This window comes from Sinohyriopsis cumingii, chromosome 4, assembly GCF_028554795.1.
Source record: "Sinohyriopsis cumingii isolate HCF-2022 chromosome 4, ASM2855479v2, whole genome shotgun sequence".
Classification (NCBI taxonomy): Eukaryota; Metazoa; Mollusca; class Bivalvia; order Unionida; family Unionidae; genus Sinohyriopsis; species Sinohyriopsis cumingii.
Window position 1 is genome coordinate 37,786,759 of NC_142964.1, and position 23,622 is coordinate 37,810,380.

The 23,622-nt window shown below is 36.8% G+C and overlaps 1 protein-coding gene across 1 annotated transcript in view; it reads left to right on the top strand.

The window, feature by feature from the left end:
• Positions 1 to 3,572: 3,572 nt before the first annotated feature.
• Positions 3,573 to 23,622, top strand: part of LOC149800942 (long-chain fatty acid transport protein 2-like) — a 31,427-nt gene continuing 11,377 nt past the window's right edge. Inside the window, exons 1-5 of the mRNA XM_089955012.1 lie at positions 3,573 to 3,956; positions 11,896 to 12,006; positions 12,358 to 12,570; positions 14,994 to 15,152; positions 15,567 to 15,691. Of these exons, the coding sequence (XP_089811138.1) occupies positions 3,590 to 3,956; positions 11,896 to 12,006; positions 12,358 to 12,570; positions 14,994 to 15,152; positions 15,567 to 15,691 (975 nt within the window). The 5' untranslated portion in view covers positions 3,573 to 3,589. The remainder of the gene's footprint in view (positions 3,957 to 11,895; positions 12,007 to 12,357; positions 12,571 to 14,993; positions 15,153 to 15,566; positions 15,692 to 23,622) is intronic.

Consider the following 23,622-nt stretch of genomic DNA (forward strand, 5'->3'; position numbering starts at 1 on the left):
ATAACTTTCCAAAGATTCCATAAAGAAATTATAAAATTAACTTTTAGTAAATCAGGCCATTATCAACACTATCAAACAGCAATGCATATTTATTGACTATTTAGCTCTCTAGCAAATCGTGTTTTCTTCGCATTATATTTACAAAACAAATTGCATAAAGAGTTATTGACGAGTAAAACGATATCAAATAGTTATTGATGAGTAAAACGATTGTATAACGTATCAAAGAGTTGTCGGAAACAGTACAAACGAACATCCGATTGTTGTTGGTCCTGTCCTTCTGTACACAATCGCTTCTTACAGAACTTACAAGAGCTTTCTGGAGCATATTGCTACATAGCTAGATAGAGGTGTTTAGTCCGTGGTAGTAAGAGTGCCTGAAATGACAGAGTCTGGAGTTGCAAATCCGAAAAGCAAAATACAGAGATTTTCGCAAACGTCATCAAGGATATTAAACGTATACAGAAATCAAAGTACATGAAATCACAAAATGGAGAATTAACTGTAATTAATAAAGCTATTATTATTATATACTGCTAATTATAAAATAGATATTGTGTTTTGGAAAGTTAAATATTATTAAGAATTTACATGTATCTGTATCTGTAATCGTAGTATTGATTTATTGTATAGAAGATTTCGCTACTAACTTCATGCTCGGTACTAATTAATTTAAAAATAAAATACATTCAAAACTACAGAACATGATATATTGGTATTTAAAGTCAAACATCTAATACTTCGCAATTACTGCAAACACTGACAGAATAAAAAAGAATAATGAATCATTACACTAACCTGTTGATATGTCCCGCACATATTACAAGACAAAGCAAGCTGGCGAGGCCTGACATGATTATGATGGTGTACACAAGGACAAAATGTCATTGTCACAATAAAACAGTTCAGTTCATGTCGTACCAAAATATATCCGATCAAAATGTCACAATATAAACTGTAATTACTATAAATTAATCCAAAATTTATCCACATGTTTGGCTCTTTTGTACAAATTTAAAGCGTGCGGTGCGTTTAATTTTCAAACCTTTTTCTTTTCATAATTGAGTGTTTACATCTTCTTTTAAATTGCAGACATCAATGAATAACCGTGTGATTAGTGGGAATGGCCATTAGCAGTGTGCTAATTATTGTTTCTATAAAAAATCTGATATTTTAAATGCAAATTTCTAGTGTGCAGTAAATGTGATTTATTTTCATTCAGATTAGCGTGCACTCATTAACATAATAAACGTGAATTGAATTATAATTAACTGTTGACATTTTTTCGGCGACTTAGATATGTGTTGGTATCTTCTTTAATTGCATAAGTCAATTAATAATGGCGTGATTAGTGGAAATTAATATTAGCGCTAATTATTATTTTAAATATGCATGAATTGGGGGCGAATTGTCTCTTGACTGGAGTTGAAGTGTCTTGGTGTCGAAATGTCTTGGGAATTTTCTTGGGGTTGAAATGTTTTTCTCCCATGTGGTATTGCTACTTATTTATAAATGTTGATAAATATTCACGTTACGGCACCCGAACACTCTTCGTCGAAATGGGAGCTATGTCCCTTGGCAACTCTTTGACCTCGCTACTTTTTCCGTTAAATAAACAATCGCTAAATATTCACACTTTTTTGTTTCTATGTTTGTGTTGTTGTTGAAATTTAAAGTAGGTAATTTATTGATTCTTGATGTGTTCTTTGATAGTCTTGGGGTGTCCTATGGTGTATTGGGGTGTCTTGGGGGTGTTTAGTGAGACCCTTAGTTAGGCTGTAAGACCTTGACGACCACAACATCAATATCAGCGTCAAGGTCAAGGTTTTAGATGTAGGAATAGAAACCAGACTATCACTGGACACATATTCTGTTGAAGGTAACTAATCAATGTCATTGTGTTCGGGTTATAACGGAACAGGTCTCACCTTCGGTTACAATTCAGCGTTTTGGAACAGCAACGTTATAGTTTCAACCAAGGTAAGCTATGCGACATGACATCCACTTCAGCCTACATTTTGTCATTATTAAAAGTAGATAAAAAAGATAAAATATTAATCAAATCATTCACAATTCGTATGTGCTATTACTGTATGTTCTTTCTTTTCATTATGCCTATCATGTTTAGATAGAAGCATATGGAAACTTGTTTATTGCACAGTTGTAAATTTTTGGTGCCATTATATAATATTCGTGCTGCTGGTTTGCATTCTCCGTTACGCCCTCCCCCCACAAAAAAAAAACCCAACAAAAAAAACAAAAATAAAAAAATTTGAGAATCCAGCGGGCTTAGTAGCACATTATATGGGACTTAGAGTCGTTGACCGAGTCACTGGATCATTAAGATCACGCGTGTCAGATGATTTATATATATACATAAACAGGCAAGAAACAGCTCAACACAGCGCAAAATAAAGGTCACGCTTTCGTGACTTGCGAGTTCCTTTCTCAAATACGAATACTCACAAAACAAATCCAACAAACAAACAAGCAAACAAACAAGACAATTAATATAGAAAATGAGAAAATGTTGGAAATGTCCGCTTCCTGCAATATAAAAAGGTCGACATGTATATTTATGAGTGGATTTAAGTTCGTATACGTGACGCCCTGTTGATCTTGTTGTAAGGAGTGACCTGGATATAAATATAAAAATTACAAGTACAGGGTCTCACTGCTGTGCCATCTATCGTGAGTATGTATTATTTATATTCTCTGTATGTTTATGTCTGTACCTGTGAGATACGACTATTACAAATACTGTTATTGTAACAATATATTCATATTATTTGACTTGCGCAGTAAAGTAGTTTTCCTTTATAGTCTTCTTAGCACTTTTCTTCCTTTTGAACATTGTTGCAGAACGTTCTACACAACCCCGGACACTTCACCTTGGGATATGAATACGTTAATCATTTTCCTTCTTCCCAGTGTTGTCTACATAGTTGAAAATGTATATGTTAATAAAATGTCCAGCCCGATTACGATACACTTATCTCTTTCATCTGTGTTTTTATAAAAAATATAATAAATTACTCCAATTTTAAAATCGACATTAAATGCAATATCCTTTCAAATTAGGCTTGCATGATATGCAATATATATTTATCCATTTCACTGGCAGTTTTCCGTAAGATGATGTTTTCAGTGGTAAGGCTAGACAACTGTATTTTAAATAAAAAAAAACGTCCTGTAAAGTTTGTTTTGACATTCTAACATAAAAAGCAGAAGGAAGTTCGCCTCGTTTCCAGTCCGTCTTTTAGGTATAAAGGTATTTATCGGCTGTTTAGAATTTGTGCCTGCATACTCTAAAAGTTTTTACACTACAAACCATGCGTGTACTCAAAACCTCTGATCATATATGTCATTGGGGCGACACATTTATTAAAGTGAATGCCATTTTGTACCATAAAGAAAGTGACTATATCCACGATGCTGACTTAAAATTCAGAACTGGAAAATATTTATGATTCGGAGTTATGGTTTCAAACTGAAAAAGTATCGCCATAATAAGACTGAGTGTAGTTTGCACTAAATCATTGATATCTAATCACTATACATTGTAGATTTTGATTAACAGACAATCACCATGCCCCCAATAGACAAAGTTTTGTTTGGAACAGCTGGGGTTGTTGGAACTTCTGTTTTAGCGTGGCGGACCTTGTTTCCTTGGATTGGCGACGATATTATATTCTTGAGGAAATCCAATGAAGCCAGAGCGATAACCAACAAGCACATGGCAGATGGAAAGACGATTGTTGACCTTTTTGAAGAAGATGTCCTGAGAACTCCCAAAAAACCATTCATCATATTCGAAGATGGGTCTTATACGTATGAGCTAGTCAATGATCAAGCCAATCGAGTGGCAAGCCTTGCGTCTCAGTGGGGATTGAAGGTTGGCGATACCGTAGCAATTATGATAGGCAATGAACCAGCATTCATTTGGACTTATCTCGGTAAGTATCACTAAGTTAAATTGTTCTCAACTTTATTCACTGTAAGGTTTTAAAATATACAGGTGATGGCATGTGCTAGAGTAAGGAAACGGCGTCAGAAACTCTTCTCTGATTTTCTAAGCATTTGTATATGACTCAAAGCCCCAAATGCACACGATAATAATGAGTCTAATTGTATGTATTAGTACACACACACACACACAGGTTTGTTGATATGCACACGAGAATAATAGTTCGTATTTTATGTATTAGTACACCCCCTCAAGGTTTGTTCATATGAACCAGATCAATCGGTTTTAACATTATTGTTCCAGAACTGATTTTACAAATTTTTCTAAAGAAAGTACAAAAATCGTATTATTCAACAATTCATATTCATCTGGTTCTTATTCATCTACCGCCCTCTTAACTGACCTATCGCCAGTTGTCGATCATTCTGCTCGATTGACCAATCAGCGATGGCTGTTATACACACCTCCAGGCACTGTTTACGTCCGCCATTTTGCTCCGACAAGCTGCTTCTGTTGATATCGACTCGGCTATTGTATATATTCACTAATTTAGCAAAGGTTCGGCAATTTTTCGATTCACGATGGTGAAGAGGTGTCAATGGGGGCTTTGCAATTCTGATAGTCGTTATCCAGATCGTCAAAATGGAGGAGTTAAGTTTATTCCCTTACCGAAACCAAGACGTAACTGAATAGCGGAGAACTCGCCCTGGGAGAACTGATCCCAGATGTCAGAAGTCGCCCCATGGTGGTCGGAGAAGTCGCCCCATTTCGCCTGGAGAAGTCGCCCCAAAGATCATATATAGTAATTCTGAGATGTCGCCACATGGTTAAGGCTTTATTTATTGTTGTTTTTCTTTAACTTAATAACTTATTAAATTTATAAAATTTGCAATTTTTCAACTTTTCCATTTGATCAAATCCGCTTCTGTACTTAACGAAAAATAAGTGTTATCTGTCCCTTTTGCTCTGCTCTTCAAATCATTAAATGCATTTTAATAATATTTGCAGAGATAGTGTTATCAATAGTTTTTATTACATTTACCTCTAAAAACGAAACATGCGTATTAGATGCAGTATAAGTAAATTTAATCGTCGGGTGAAAATGATTTAAGCGATCGATAATTTTTTTTTCTCAGTTCTTCAGTTGAATGCTTCTAGATCATATATATGTCATCTAAAAATCTGAACCAAAGAGATGGATTACACTTTTCGTTTTGAATAAAATCCTTTTCTAATTCACCCTTGAAAGGGAAGAGTATACAGGAGCCATATTAATACACATTATCTGTATGTAATTCGTATTATTAACTTGAAAATAATTATTTGCCAAGATAAGTTTTATTATTTTACAAATATCTTCGCTAGGTAGTGTGCTATTATTAGGATTGTTATCAAGAAAATATTTGCACGCTTCAATACCATCTGCATGCGGAATGTTGGTATATAGTGATGTTACATCTAATGATACCAGGATAAAAATTATCAGATAGATGTGGAATAGACTTCGACTTTGTAATGAAAGTAGTTGTATCTTTAATGTATGAAGGAAGTGGTTTCATTAAAGGTTGTAAAACACTATCAATAAATTTGGATAGGTTTTCAGTATATGAATTACAACCTGATATAATGGGTCGTCCTGGAAAATTTAAAGGTAAATTATGGTCAGAATTTGTACGAGTTTTGAGTAATATATAGAGTTGAGGGGTGCGTATGTTAAAAGGGAAAATATCAAATTCCTCATACACAGAATTATTATTTTTAGCGATCTCATTGCCAGACAATAATGAAGAATCGCGTTTTTTATCACAAAATTTCCGATACTAGCCTGATTTCGGCCTCGGTAAGAACACGAATCATAATTATTAATCTAAATAAGTAATTATGAACTGAAAAAAGAACTATATAATTTTTTTCGTTTTTACTTAGGTTGTATGCCTTTAATTTCTAATTGACGTTCAACTTCTTTAACATAATCATCTTGATTCACAATAATAATAGTTTTTGACTTATCATCCTTTTTAATCACTATACTGTCGTCATTCATTAGGTTATATACAGACTTAATTTCGTCCTTATAAATATTACTATGATATTGCTTAATTTAGTTAATATCTCTTTTGTGATCGCGTATATATAAAACTATAAATATGAATCACGTAAAAGATGACTTAATTCTGTTATAAAATAAGGTCACTTGGGTGACAAGTTTTGGGATGATTTCTCCAACCAACTGGGGCGACTTCTCCAACCACTCTGGGGCGACTTCTCCAGATACGTGGGGGCGAGTTCTCCATGGGGCGAGTTCTCCTCATACCGACGTAACTTAGGGAAGTGCAAGCGATGGATAAATTTTCTCGCTTTCTGTCTCTGTCTCAATGTTGTTTCATATGGCAAATATTGCTCACCAATATCGTCTGGTATATCTTTTAATGTTATCACGCCCGCCATTTTCACAGAATGTTTGTCGGAGGTTAAGAGGTTGTCAAGTCACGTGTTCGGTAGTCGGCGTGGGTTGGGGTTTAAATTTAAGTTACTCAAACGCTTAGATAAATTTGGACTATAGCAGTTTCCGGATATTTCTCAGTTCAATCCACTTACAACCGGATTAACCAAAAATTATATATATATATATATATATATATATATATATATATATATATATATATATATATATATATATATATAAGACTAAAGAAAAGATGTCTGTTTCTAAAATAGAATTAAAAAGCCTTGTTCTAAGTGGTATGTTTAGAGATATTTGTTACATCAGTAAGAATGAGCTATTGATTTTTGCAAAATATATGCTGAAAAAAATTAACATTATGAAAATATATAAATGTTTTAATACATTTAATAATGGACTTTTTAAATTGAGTGTTTTTATGCCATTTTATTTACAATTTCCTTTTATGAAATTTATAACGTTCTGGTGGCCTAAGTGGTTAGAGCGTCCGCCTCGGATGTGGAGGTCGCGGGTTCGAACCCCGGCTGTGTCATACCAAAGACTTCTTAAATGGTACTGCATCTAATGGCTTATATGTCTAGTCAAACTGCAAACAACAAGGATCCTAATCTGCCATGGCATATGCGTCTGCATATTAGGGTTCATAATGTTAGTAATGAATAGCGACAAAAATTTTAAAATCAACCTGGGCTACTCTAGGTAGAGACAAATACAGTAGAGACACATATATAAATAACACATAGACATATATTGGTGAGCTCAGTCTATTACACAAACAACTTTACAACCGACTCAAATACATTTGGCCAAGAAAGCAAATCTTTTCGAGGCATATGAGTGATCCTTAAAAAGAGTCTTTGGGTTTCTTCTATTTTCATACAAATCCAAAATATACTAATACGCACAGAGGGAAGAGGAAAAAAAAAAGCCAAATATACTATCCACGCAAACGTATGCGAACGCATACAAACCCCACATATACTATCCACACACGGGAAGAAGAAAAACAAACCAAATATACTATCCCCACAAACGTACGCGAACGCATACAAACAAACACACACACACACACACACACACACACACACACACACCACAGAGGGGAGAATATAAAACAAACCCAAAATATAGTATCCACACAAGGAGAAGAGGAAAAAACATACCCCAAATATACTATTCACACAAACGTGCGCGAATGCATACAAACCCTCAATATACTATCCGCACAAACGAACCCGAACGCAAACAAACACAATCTTTACTATTCACACAGAAGGGAAGGGAAAATCACCACACTCTGCTATCCACACGAACGCAAACAAACACACAAATACACCCCACCCCCACCCCCCACACAAAAAACAAACACACAGACATCACAGAGGGAAGAAGAAAAAACGAATCCAATATATTCTATCCACACAGAGGGAAGAGGAAGAAAAGCATACCCCAAATATACTATCCACACAAACGTATACGAACACATAAAACCCCCCAATTATACTATCCACACAGACATACGGGAACGCATATAAACACACACTCTACTATCCACACAGAAGGGAATGGGAAAAAAACACTCTACTATCCACACAAACTTACGCGAATGCATACAAATACACACACACTCACACACACACACACACATATATATATATATATATATATATATATATATATATATATATATATATATATATGTCAAGACGACGACGAAGGAGACGTGTACACGACAGGCCCTCCGTCTTGGCACCAGTGGTGAAACAAATGGGTACGAAATCGTAAATAATCGGGGGTAGTATCTTTTAAATCCACGAGTAAATATGCGTGTGGTTTGGAGTGGCATCGTCGTACGCACGAGTCAGCCAAGGCGTTCCTAACTGTTTAGCTAAGACTTGCACTTGCGATTTAACTTTAGGACTTTGAAACAAGACCATGTAATGAGCATTGAGACTGATGGTGCGAACGACTTTACTTTGTTGAAATAAATTCTTGGTGATGTAAATGACACTGGCATTGCGACGATGTCCTTTGCGAGTAATTCACAGTTTAATGTCGTCTTCGTCTTCTCTTAACCTGTCGTCGAAGATGACTAGATGGGTTTGACTGGGGTCAGACACGATCCCGTCGTCTTCGCCAGGAATTCTTTCTACACGATATAATCGCCTTGACTTTCTCGGAAGAGACTGTACGCCGAAAGCCATCCTTTGTAACACCACACGATCCGTTAAGGTGGACGATCGATTAAATGATGTTTGTGTTCGATCAAACGTTTCACAAATTCGGTTTTGCCTAAACCGTTAGGTCCGGCCATTAACATGTTAAAGGGATGGCACAGATACAATGCCTCCCAACTAGCACGATCGAAGTGTTCGTCGATGACTTTGCAAGTCGAGGAAGAGGGAGCAGAGACAGAAGAGGTAGCCATAGTGCAAGGAATGTAACTTTTGACACGAAAACAAACAATACACGAGTTTTGTACTTTTTTCAGGACACGTTTATTTCAACACATGTTTAAAATGGAACAAAACAAAAGATAAAAAGACATAAAAGCCCATTGATTAAGTACAGCGATAAAATACACATCAAAACGATAAACGTTGAATATAAACAAGTCCCTGTACAACATGTTTTTGGTAACAATGGTGTCCTAGGGACAGTGTGGAATATTCTTATAGTCTCTTAGTGTCCTCCCATAAGCAGTCTTCGTACTTTGGAAAGGAGCATATTTTAAACATGGAGAAATGATTTTGAGTTTGCGTTTCACTTGTATGTTGACCAGCTCTCGGTATATGCCTTCTCTCAACTCCTCAGGCAAACCATAAATGTTGTCTTGTAAAGTATCCATCCAGAGATTCCTAAGGTCGTCCCACTAATGGTAGGTAGTGACAATGCGAAGAACATCGAGCATGTGCCGGGTAAGCCGAATCTTTCTGCTCCCACCCGTGAAGTGACATACCGCAACTAAAGCACTTGACATTATCCAAATCCACCCAAGTAGAAAACTCTGGCTCTGGCCAATTCTTCCAGGGTAGGTCATCCCAGATATTTGGGCCATTTTTTTCTTCTTATCCACATTGTGTGTATTTGTGTGCAGGGGCGGCGCTACCATATAGGCAAACTAGGCAGCCGCCTAGGGCGCTGATTTCAGGGGGCGCATTTTTGTTTTTTGTTTTTTGTTTGTTTATAAATTTGGAAATTGATATTTTCGTGGGGGGGGGGGGGGGGCGCCAGAATCTAACCATGTCTAGGGCGCCAGATAGTCTGGCCGGGTCTGGCGCCGGCCTTGTTTGTGTGTTTGTATGCGTTCACATGCCTTTGTGTGGATAGTAGAGCGTCTGTTTGTATGCGTTCGCTTACGTTTGTGTGGATAGTATATCTGGGGTTTGTATGTGTTCGCGTACCTTTGTGTATAGCTGAGTGTGTGTTTGTATGCATTCGCGTACTTTTCTGTAGATAGTAGATTTTAGGGTTTGTATGCATTCGCGTACGTTTGTGTGGATAGTAGATATTGCGGGTTTTTTCGTCTTCCCTCTGTGTGGATAATATATGTTGGGTTTGTTTTATCTTCTTTCCTCTGTGGTGTGTGTATATGTGTGTGTGTTTGTATGCGTTCGCATACGTTTGTGTGGATAGTAAAGTGTGAGTTTATATGCGTTCGCGTACGTTTGTGTGGATATTATATGTGGGGATTGTATGCGTTAGTATACGTTTGTGTAGATAGCATATTTGAGTTTTTCCCCCGTTTCCCTCTGTGTGGATATTATATTTTGGTTTTTTTCTTCTTCGTCGCTATGTGTTGTGCATGTGTGTGTGTGTGTGTGTGTGTGTGTGTGTGTGTGCTTTCGAGTACGTTTTTTTTTATATTATATTTGGTTTTTTCTCTTCTTCTTCTTCACGTACTCTATGCGCTATACTATTAAATTATTTTTCTAATTCTTTTTGAATACATTGGTTTTCCTTGCAAGATATGTTTGTTACCTTTTGTTTTACATACTTTATATTTTGTTGTTGTTGTAGGGTTTAACGCCATTTGTCAGCACACGATAGGCTATACATGGCGGCCAGTATTAATGGTGGAGGAAGAACCCGGGAAAATCCCGGAAAGAACCACCGACCCACGAGAAGCTACTGGCAAGCTTTCTCACATAACCACATTAGCCGAATCCGAGACTCGAACCGACGCAGAAAGAGGTGAGATGGCAGTGATCCGTAACGGTGAGCGCTTTAGACCACTCGGCCACTCGGGGACCCCAGACAGAGGTGAGATGGCAGTGATCCGTAACGGAGAGCGCTTTAGACCACTCGGCCACTAGGGGCCCCAAACTATTTTGTTAATACGGCCAAACAGTTTGCTTCCCGTTCAGAAGAGGGAATTCTATTCTCAAGGAAAGAACCAAACGTTTCTCTGAAAATACCCTAAATGAAACAAAAGATCGTTAATTTACTGGAGGTTATTTAAACGAGAAACAACCTACATACTTTGCAACTTTTGATGATGCAATATTTTCCTGGATTCTATGCGATTTTTACCTGGATCTTCTCAAAAGCAAAGGAGACATATACAAACTTCATAATTAGAAAACACTAAGTACAGTTGAACAAGTATTGAAACTGTTTGCAAACATGTGGAAACATGAATTTTATTAGTGATGTTGAATTTCACGACGCAAACCAGTGTTACACAATTGCTAGCGCTGAGATGACATGTGCTGGCAAAAGTAACACGGGACACTACCCTAATTTCGCAGACTCTGATCTCTCTATCTCAACAGAGTATAAAAGTATATATTTGAATCCAAAAAAGGATCGTTCACTAAAGTACAATTTGATATCAAGTGGTAATTTGTTTGCAGAAGTGTAACATCCTTTATATGGACCAAATTTATTGTTCTGTGCGTCATGAGTCTTCAGCAGGGGCTAAATACGTGAACTGACTAGTACTCAATGTTGAAGAGTTAAAATTGAGTTATTAACTCTAAAATGTTTCACTGTTAAGGAAAACAAAAGGTTTTGGTGTATTTTATCCAACCTCTTCTAATGTGGTAACAGCAAAACTACTTGATTTATTAGCTACAAACCTTTGCATTCTTGAAGCTCTAAAACTCACTGACATTTTATGGACAAAATCTTATATTATTGACTTCTTAGAATTCAACGTTGAAGTGTTAGAATTAACTGAAGTATTAGGTTCAAAATCTTTCAATGTTGAATGGTTAGAATTAATTAATTTATACGGGACACATTTGTTGGCTTTTGAAGCGATAGAATTCACCGCTGAAGCGTTAGAACCCATGGATTAAGTTAGGTATTACTTTTATATTAGGCAGTGGAACACATGTTTCTGATCAATTCTACAGATAATAATTATATTTACATATAGACCAAGGTTAAGCATTGTCGCTAAAGCCCACGATTCTTATATAATCCGTATGATTAAAACTATCCTTCCTTCATACGACAGGTCTGCAGAAACTTGGAATAGCTGTAGCCTTCATTAACTACAACATTAAAAAGAAGGCGCTAGTTCACTCACTCAAGTCATGTGATGCCAAAGTTTTGATTCTTGGAAAAGGTAACTATGATTTACTCATTCAAGCTTCTTGCTGAGTTCATAAATCGATGCCATACTGCAACTATAGCAGATTCTGATCCAAGCCATACACGAACACAACCGTATACATGTTTTCGCTGACAGGCTTATGCCGTGCGATATAACTGAATATATAGTTTTCAAGTATATCTTCGTCGGCTATTATAAATCTCAGCTTGCATCCTTAATTGTTAGAGCAATTTACTATTATATGTCAGTCGAAAATGTCAGAAAATAGTTATTTCAAAAGTCAGAGCTCCGAGTAGTGTGAATACTGTTCAGAATATCCTTGTTCACACGATAGTATTTAATGTAGACGTTGTTTTTTTATAGATGAAGAAATATTCCTTGCTGTTGATGAAATTAGAAACGAAATTTCTGAGACTCCAGTGTACGTGCAGGGTAAGGATATGAGGCACAGTGGAGACTACCTCCCTTGGGACGATCTGCTTTTGGCAGCCTTGCCATCACAATTTACAAAGTCTGCACGAGAGGGCCTTACATATGAAACCACCAGTTGCTTCATCTTTACATCTGGAACAACAGGTACACTTCATGCCATGGCTTTAAAGTCAGTTTTTCAATTTAGTATTGGACTTTAAGCTTTCTCGTCAACTAGAGAGCACTTGGGTGTTTCATTTCAGAGGCACTCGCAGCACATACTTGGCTATATCACCCCTATAAAATGGGAACTATATGCATTTCCCAAGGACACATCGAGGCAGCTGACTCGGGCTGGTATGGACGAGTATTGAACACTAAACCATTTCTATTACGAGTCAGAAGCTTCGCCAACTAAACTATCACGGCTCCCCAGCATATGGAAATTGATACATATGAAAAGTTTACAGACAAGGTTAGACTATATTTGCGATAAATATGTCATTCAGTTTTCTGCATTGACCCCCCCCCCCCATGACATTGCTTTAGGATACATTGTTAGAAGTTTACAATATTGGATACTTGTACAATATATATTTATTTTCGGACATTTCAGGAACATTTTGCTATTATCTTTTACCTATACTAATAGCAAAATGAAAAGTATATTCTTGCGAAGGACATTACTATTTGAAGCAAGTAATAAAAAGTAATTGATATGTTTCAAATAGTAAGTGTAACTGTTTTAATTGGGTCAAGTCATAGACATATACAAGTACAAAGTATGTTGTTAGTTTTTAACATAGAGTGTATACATGTATAACATGTACACGTTACACAGGCGTATACTTGCAGAAATACATATATCATAATGGAATAGTCGTCTTTGCTGCTTTAATTTTTTGTCGCCTCTTACGTTTCTCCCCTTGCCGAGGAGTACAAGTATGTATAATACAGTTCTACATGTTTATTAAATTTTATTTGTTCCATTCAAGCCACAAGATTTGGACTGCATTTTTTAATTCTTTTATTCTATGTAGGTATACGTTTTATTAGATTTAAGCATATATTAATGATTTCTTGTTCTGAGAAAGTTTTAGTTCCAAATAATATCACATATTATGTTAAATCTAACTCAATATAATATTTGTCTATATGAACAATACATCACTGTTTCAATTAAATCCAAACAATAAATGGAGTTGAGTATTTTCGGCTTTATTGCAAACATTGCACGATAACTCAGAGATTTTTTATTGTAAGCAATCATGGCTTCATCTAGGACTAATATACTGGACAAAGGAAATGCATACTGGACGATGGCAATGTATACTGGACAATGGAAATGTATACTGGACAATGGAAATGCAGCTTGCTGAAATCTGAAAGTGAATCAGATCGTTCGGCACACATTTACGCTCTTCAATCATACTGCTTTGTCTCCCAAACGCAAAGATAAAAACTTCACCTGACTGGCTGATAAAATTAGAGATTATGGTAATTAATAAGGTCTGCAGAATATGATCCCTAAGCGACCGCTGTTATATCCCCACGTACGACAGTGGAAATCTGATTTTAATCAGACTGTGTTTACCACCCAACACTTGTCTTGACATACGTCTATATTGACAATATTACCTCGGGCCTGATGATGTCGAGATAAACGGGTAGAACGCTGACTGTATTACTACTAGGTAAATTGTAAGCAACGATACGAGTCTACGTGAGTGATATTAAAGAGCTTGTGGTCTTTTTTAACACCAGCCATAGACAGTTATGCACAATTTACTCGCCAATTAGAAGTTTTCGTCGAACTTTACTCGTAACTTGGAGCCCCGACAATCCGCTCTTAGTATGGAGAACTTTGTATTAAAAACCACGAAGTTCTGTATTCTCAATAATACATAAGGAAATACAAAAATATGGACTCCCAATCTACGTGTCAATATTTTTTATTTAAAATATATTTCCATTTATGTTCCATTTGAACTGGAAGTCTCTTTATTTTCCTCAGATGTAACGTGTAAACTGATTTTCCATGTAATCATCTTAGCTAAAAAGAATTATATTTCCATGTAGTGGGGATTCTAATTACGTGGTATATCTAACAGTGTTTTCCAAGATCCTGGTATTGTGTCAGAAAATCCATAGAATTCTACAAAAGTATTATTTATATTAATTATTTTGTATGAACTCAATGTATGAAAGGAACATGACATCTTCCCTAATTATGTCATCATAGTACAGACTTATCCATTCCATCTCTTCAGACGATTATACTATAATTTATATGGATGTATTAAATGTACTCGAATGGCATTGATACAGTCTGTTTAGGGGCTGTGATTGGATATTCATACAATTCCTAAATATGTATAATTTCGATTTATTTCACAACTATTTGATATGGAAGTAATTAATACCACCAAATCCACCTCACCTCTACTCAAAATCATCTTAAAAGAACCAATAAAACGAGTTCTTCTGTATTTATCATTTCGAATCATTGATCCTGAAAATATTCTAAGACAATGATCGTTTCCATAAAATAATATGGATAATCAGATTTTTCTTCTTATTTACTTCAGGGCTTCCAAAGCCTGTGATTGTTAGACACAGGAAGGTTTTCTCGTTTGCTGCAGCACTCCTACTCATAGGCTTCAGGGAGAAAGATATCGTGTACTCTGCCCCTCCTCTATATCACACTATGGCAGGGGGACTCGGTCTCATGGGAACCATAACGGCAGGTAGGTGAATTTTCTGAAGGCTATTACAATCTAATCTTTAGAACCTTTAATGCACATACCCAAACTCAAGCAAATAGACAAAAAAACCAAGTATATTTGCTGTTTTTAATAAAACATTAAACGCTTCGATGTGTAATTTTGATTTAGATGTACTGAGATAGTATCACGACTATTTTCTTGTTATACAACTGTAATGTGCAAATACTAGAGAGACTACAGTATTTAAGTTCTTCATTTTCACTAAATGGTTAATTTTTTAAGTTGTTTTCCTGGTGTCTATTGAATATGGAATATCTCGTTTTGATGTAAGGGGGCAAATTGAGATTTATTCCGACGAAAGATAGTTGTTAGCAATTTTATAAACATTTTCCACAAACTATTTACGTGTGTCTTTATATCTTCTAAAAATTACAGGTGGCACAATGGTACTGCGTAGAAAATTCTCGGCACGCCACTTCTGGGAAGATGTGCGAAAGAACGACGTTACGTATATCCAGTATGTTGGGGAAATGCTTCGTTATCTATTGGCCTTGCCACAGGTAGCATATCAAATGAATTTTATTTTCCGTTTGTTGCATTTTTTATAACCCACTATGTCCGTGGTATTATCATCGTTTGTCCTTTCAAGCGTCCGTCCGTTTCATCTGGTTTACTTTTGCTTTCGGTTCTGATAAAGAATGAGATCGGCTTCTTAAATTCCAGATCGAAATGACGTGCAACAAAGACTTGCGCGATTTTGAGCCCTACCAATGTATGAGAATATTTGTTAAAGATTACTGTTTTAAATATCATGCATTTGGTACAGTACATTTTAATTGCTTCATTGTGTTCCTAAAATTGTCTTCGTTACAATCTGTTCCTGACGATAGCGCACGTATTTCCAGTCGATCATATATTGCTTATTCACACGGTGGTATAGATTTTACTTGTACGGAATTATGGAATTATTTAACTTCCAGGTCCCTGCGATTCATTTCCACAATGAACACCAATGGGAATAAAGTTAATGTGGGGGCCAACGCCCTAACATGTGTAATTAAATTCCTAGTGTGAACGATTTACTTCAGTAAACTGTACAATATGATTTTAGAGAGCAGAGCTGAACAGTTTATTGTCCAAGCTGGATAAAGGATCTCTTAACCATAATTCTTGGCAGTATGAAGTTAGCAGGATGTATTCTATTAGCTATTGTAACGTATCCGAACACCGGCAAAAGATTTTTATGCAGGCACAGTAAGCTGAGTATCGTGTGTCATAAGATTTCACTTTGGCATATAGAAGATTAGTAATAACTCAAATTTTCAATGGTAATTTAATTGTTGCGGCATATTTTTAATAACTTTCATTACTACTGAGTGATGAGTCTACTAACGATGCCTGTGTGAGAGTAGGAATTTTTTAATTTTGATGTATTAATGGTTTCACAATCATGCTTACAAAAGGTTTTTGCTATCTTATTTAGTAAAGATTTTGTGTTTATTTCTTTGAAAAAATAGGTTTAAACATTTAATATTTAGAAAACAATTTAATGGTCCAGTGGTCCAGATTGTTAGACAATAAAGCCTTTTTTGTTGTCAGACATATGTTTAATTGGGGTAGTTTGCTGGTCACAGGAGAAAATTTAGTTTGAGCTTCCCGCTAGGTGTCGGCTTTCATCGCCATGAAGTGGAAAGCCAAACCAGGCCTTGGTTTTAAGTTTTAGTGCACAAGACGGTAATATAAAATTTGTACTAAGGAAAGTTAAATGAATGATGGAAACGCTGCATGCAAGTTGACTCCTTTGACAAATGTAATTTATGTTCTGAAGAAATTTGAAAGACCAAATAAGTTAATAACCTAAATTCATGTACATTATAAAGTCATATTTGTTTTATTATATCACACGTCCGCCCTTGATATGAATCGAGTACCTGCAAGAGGCTCAAAGACAATCCAACTGATTGTCCTCAGATTGATAAGGTTTCGGCAGACGAATATCCAGCTTGATGAGTGAAGAAAATATCCTCTTAAAGATAACATTCGACGGCGCTTCTGCCGTCAATACAATGCGTCCACAATTAATTTGTAATGGTATTCCTGCAAGTGTTGAATACAAACATATAAGGTATATTCCAGTTTTAGTAGCCCCAATTATAGTACCTTGCTATTGTGACACTCATAAAGTTCAATCGTAGTTTTGCTACTGTGATGGTACTTCATTGAGTCAGTGTTACGTCCTTGAAATTATCTTGATAAATCAAGCCCAGGCTCGAGGGCAGTCCAAAGTGGCCACTATTGACATTTATTAGAGCGTACTCGATCTCTTTCCATGGTTGCTGTTAACTCAGAGTAACTTTATAGATGTCATGAAAGATGTTAAGGGCTGCCATCACACCCTCGATGTTGTTACAGGCTACAAGATCACCTTCCATGCAGAAAGATGGGACAAGATCCTTTTGACTGTCACGGAACACGGAAACCCTAACATCATTTGCCAGGGGATTCACTGTTGTAGCCTCGAGCCAAACAGCTATCCATTACTCTTGGATAGTTATAAATCTCTGACAAGGTCATTCAGTTCACCTTGTGTTATGAGGTGGAGGATGGGAGAAAATATGGGTCATGTGAAATTGAAGGTTCAGGACTAGAAGTTGCATCCTCTTTACATTCCTCTTCTGACTCAAGTGAGAATGATGCAACAGGAACCGACAGTCCATCTCTCTGGGGTACCATGCATATAGCTGATGAGATGTTTTTGGGTCATGCACAGTCCACTTTTTCTTCTTTGAAACACCTTTCCCAAGTGGAGGCGCCATGCTGATGTAACCATTGCTGATATGATATGTTGGCCCTCTCCAAATCATTGGCACTGCGAAAGGCATATATTTCCTTTTCCTTTCAACCACTGGAGAAGATTTGTTGCACAAGTGTTGCAGCATATGTGTGGTGCCCACATTTTGTCCTGATGTCCAATTTCGCAGCCAAAATGAAGGTGATAGGCATTCTTAATCATAATGGTTATACTGCACTTTTGCGAACACAATCATAGCAGAAGTTATTTGCATTGTTCACACAAGTGCAAGACATCTGTGCTCACATTGGGTAAACGGAAGTGTGTCCCTTTGCAAAATCAAACACTGACAAATAAGAGAGTTCGACACTATGATTTCTAAGGGTTCATATAGGGCAATTTGTTCAGCAGAGTGACGTACGCTTCTTTACAATTGTATTATCCATGACTTCTAGGAATAACATGATGCAATTCATATCATGTATGACGCAATACCAGCTTCAGATTGCATCATAAATTGTTTTGCTTAAAATGCAAGTACTGACCAAACCCAGTGATAGATTTATTCATAGATCCATTCATAGATGTATTTTATTCATTTCTGGTGTAACTTGAGATCCCCTCCCTTTTTAATTCCCTTATCCTCCGCCATTCTCAACTCAAGGGTCGTATATACTGACCCAGTATCATATCTTTAAAACTAGAGACAATCAACAATTGTAAGCATCAATGTCGTTCTCAATGACCCAGAATTAGTAAAGTGTGACTATATTTATTTCGGAAGCAATTTGGTTGTAGACCAGCGTAATGGTCGGTTTGAACTTCGATGTGGTTGTAATTATCTCGTAATTTAGTTGACTTTAAAATGACTAGATGATTTCATAAGTAAGCAATAAATTAAGGTTATTTAAACCGAATGATGTAATTGATTTTTCCCTTATAATGTTGCAGCGATATCAAAATATTAAAAGCGAATGTATTTGATTGATTGTTTTTGTTTTGTGTTTGCCGCAAACATATATAGGAAAAGCAAAAGTGTTAGGCATAATTTCTTCCAACTAAGAACAACGTTTCCCGTAACAAATTAAAAACACACAATAATTCATGGATAAGATGAAACTTACAAAGAAAGTTGAAATTTTACTTGAATGAGTGCAAAAACGAAATATCTAAAGCAATTATTGTTTTATGTATGAGACTACAAAGGAATAAAGAAATGTGACGCAAGATAGGAGAACGGGTCACACTAAAAACCATACATAAATGTAAACGCATATTTCCACAGCTCCCGTCGCACAGGGTTATCTCCAGCACCTATCATTCTATAAGAATCCTTTATCGCATACTTAACCAGATATTCATCCGCCAAAATCTTACTATTTTGCGAAGTATCACTACGATCACCCCTGAGTCTCTTTTAGGGAATTTATAATTTCTACATACGAGCTACATCCGGCTTGACACCCAGTTCCGGTAGGTAATACCAGTTTGCTTACTCAGATATTATCCTTCATCTTGCCTTACAAGTGTCTAATTTCGTCCTCATATAATTTCTGCAAATGAATCTTGCTAACATATTTCGACATGTTATTGGTTATAATTATTTAGTTTTAAAACAAAATAGCAGGCTACAAGGATTTTTCTCTGCTATTAAAGAAAAAGGTCTAAAAACATAAAACTTCAGACACTCACCACCTCAAATGAGTCTGATAGAGGTGTTTTATTGGTTGAATGCCAGGGATGATGTCATCAGTAGAAGTTATTTAATCCGCATTGGAAAGTGTCGCGGATGTTCTGAGTGATAGCTAGAGTCATCAGGCTCTCTTCAGGTTTCGTCGCTATGGGATGGAAGACCAGACCAGGGCAGGGGTTCGAGAAGTTTGATAATAAAAGCAAAGCATTCCATATGTCATCTTAAAAGTAAATGGAAGTAAAATTTATATCAGTCTGTTATGTTGTTTCTGGATTAACTGAGCTTGAGATAGTCATATGTGATTATATGACGGAATGCAAATTATTTCTCCATTACCTGGATGATGTCATTACTTACTCTTGGGATAAGATCATAATGTATCCGTTTGATTTAAGCCATCTGCTGGAAGGCACAATTTTACCTTTATTTCCAGACTTGGCGGGTCGAGACAAAGTGTATGTGTTTGTAATCATTTCGCGAGGTGATGCAGTTTTTGCCATGTTTTTAGCAGACTGATATTTATACTAATATTATCAGCTCTGCTTCGTGGACGGGGTACTATCAAGAGGCTATGTGTATCAACTTAACAGCTGGGAGTGATTCTCATCCGGCGCCTTTTCAGTCGACTATCATAACTTTTGAACATGTTCACTACTCATATTGAAAGATATATCATAGTTTTTATATATATTACCAGACTTACTGTGTATCACTATCAAAGTACGTGTAAATATTGTTTACCTTCTTTACCCGATAGTTACATTTAAATCGTCAGCCATATTAATTCAACGGATAACTATTTTCGTTTGCAGCCTCGTTGTGTTAGTGTGCCATATAAGGACATTGCTGCCTTATTTGGAAACGTAAACAGATCGTAGTAAATATGGGATACATTCAATAAAGTATCCTAAAACATCCAGATATGGCACAGCAAGCGTTATTTAATGTGCTGTAAAGATGGCGACTATCGCTTCATCGGTTTGAAACAGCCGTTCCGTTTCTTTTGCCGTTTTTCATGATATATGTGCTTATTGTCTGTCTTCGTCTACGTTATTGTGTACATCATGCATTGACTGTTCAGTTCGTATGTGCTTCTTCATCTCCTTGTTTTGGAAATGAGAACAATTAGACGTTTTCTCTGCTGTCTTGCTCCACTGCTACAACTTCCTTTGTTGTTGAACAAACCGTCATCACATGATACTCGCCAGTCAACTCGTTTATGCTATGATGGACCTCATTAATTAACCACTCCATGGCTCTACACACCACATTGTGCTCTAGACTAAACGAACTGGGGCTTCATTCATCATTACTTAAATGTAAACAGAAGCGACAAAAGAAACGTTGTTTCAAAGCTGGCCGGCGTAGAACAGAAAGAACGATTCCAGTTATCTCCCTTATACCCTTTCCGGCTCAACAATTTAAGATTCGACCGTTAATATAGATAACCTAATTCAAATCCCTATTAAATCTACAAACTTTGTTTCAACTATCCAAGAGATACCTCTGTACATTGCATTATTCAATGCCCAATCAATAGAACCACCGGAAAAGCGAACAGAAATAATTAATTTTATCAACAATCAGAATATCAACGCCTTTTTCCTGACAGAAACATGGCTAAGACATCAGGCGATCAGCCCAAGTGAGCGGATCTAACACCCACCGGTTACTCCAGCAAGTAGTTACTCCGCCATTCTCGCGGAGGTTGAATTGCTGTCATCACAAAATACTCCATGATCAAACGTCCTAACCACACCACAACTATCAATTTCAACCAAACATCTTTTGAAATAGACCAAACAACAATCACACTGGAGCAAAGGTCAGTCCATTTTTTTCTGCCTATACCGCCCTCCTCCTAGTTGAAAAAACAAACCGACCGAACCTCTCTTTTTGGAGCAGTTTCCGAATCCCCTGGAGTATGGAAATTCGATAGGTGGCAACCTGATTATTCTTGGAGATTTCAACTTTGACTTTGACTGTATTCTTGGAGATTTCAACTTTCACTTTGACTATCCCGGAAACGTAAACACATAAAAACTCCTAGATTCCATTATTGTTTTCAACCTCAAACAGTCAGTTAATCAACCCACCCATAAACATGGTCACATTTTAGACTGGATTCTTCATAGACCTGATGATAATATTCTTCTGTCCTCCCTGGTATCCCACGAACTTGCATCAGATCACCTCTGCACTATATGCCACCTTGACGTATCCATCCCTAACCCTCCACCTTTATTTGCTACTAAGAGAAACCTCCATATGATAAATAGAACCAACCTAATGCATGACATCCAAGCAAACCGAACAACTTGCTTACCTCCTACAGCAGAACAACTCGATAACTGCCTGCGTTCATTGCTCGACAAACATGCACCAGCCATCAAGTGCAGAGTATCAATTCAAAAGTGTTCGCCATGGTATAGTAGTGTTAGGGACCAGCTTCGCACTGCTACGATACCGCCGTAAAGCTGAGAGGCTTTGGCTTTCCACCAGACTCACTATTCATAAGCAAATATACGAAGCCGCTAAAAACAACGTCACATAGTCCATGCAGCGAAATCAGACCACTACAGTGTTAAGATCATGGAAAGTTTCAGCTGAAGAGTGCTGTTTGAGATTACTAACAAACTAATTTCAAGCAACAAATCTACAGCACCTTCAACTACCTTCGCTCTAGTCGACATTAAGGACCTGTTTGCAAATGTCTTCCGTAACAAAGTTCAAACCATTAGAGATAAGCTTGACAAAACAATTTCAATTGACCAGTCGTCACCATACAGTTGGGATACAGAATTTGAGCGGCAACCGTTAGCAGCTTTTGAACCTGTTTATATGGATTTCGTACGTACGATCATGATGAAGAGTGTACTAAAGTCATGTGAACTTGATCCAATTCCAAAAACACTGCTGCTTGAGTGGTTAGATCCAGTAATGCCTTCGCTAATTGATGTTATTAATATCTCTCTCTCATCTGGGGAATCCCCATCAGTTTTAAAAACTGCCATTGTAAAGCCTCTGCTGAAGAAACCAACACTCGACCATAACGATGTAAAGAAATACCGCTCAGTTTATAATCTCCCATTCATATTAAAACTCTTAGAACAGGTTGTTTTGTCCTAGCTTGTGTATCTCATCTGAATTCAAACAGTCTTTTTAGCAATGTACAATCTGTATATTGTCCTTGCCACAGTACTGAAACTACTCTTCTAAACGTAGTTAATGACATTCCCTCTGCTCTGGATAGCTGATACATTACAGTCCTCGCCCTCCTTGATTTGTCTGCAGCATTTGACACAATAGACCATGATATATTACTTCACCGTCTCCAGCATGTATTTGGCATGTTGATGCAGCCTTACTTTGGTTCAAATCCTACTTGGTTAACAGGACACAAATTGTATCTGTAAATGAAATATACTCCAGCCCAGAGCCAAGTTAATCTATGTTGTGGTGTTCCACATGGGTCTCTTCTTTGATCTGTTCTCTTCATTCCATACACTCAGTCGCTCTCAAGTGTCATATATCATCATGCAGTGTCTCACCAACTGTACGCTGACGACACCCAAATATGCAAATCTAGCCACCCAACTGAAGGTGCATTTCTGTTGTAAAATTATGGATGACATGCAACAAGTTGCAGATGAATGATGATAAAGCTGAGGCCATTCTGATCACAACTCAAAGACTTTCTCAGTCACATCTTTTACCTCAAACAATAAATATCAGCAACACCAAAATTAAATTAACCCAGTCAGTACGAAACCTATGTGTCACTCTGAACAGTACTCTCACATTGCACCAACATGTCATGAACATATGCAAGACTGCATATCTTGAGCTGAGACGCATCAGCTCCATTCGCAAATATGTTTTTGTTGATGCCACTAAACACTTGTGTGTTCATTAGTACTTTCAAGACTGGACTATTGTAACTCAATTCTGTCTGGTTCATCTCAATATCTGCTTCAGAAACTCCAATAAGTTCAAAACACAGTTGG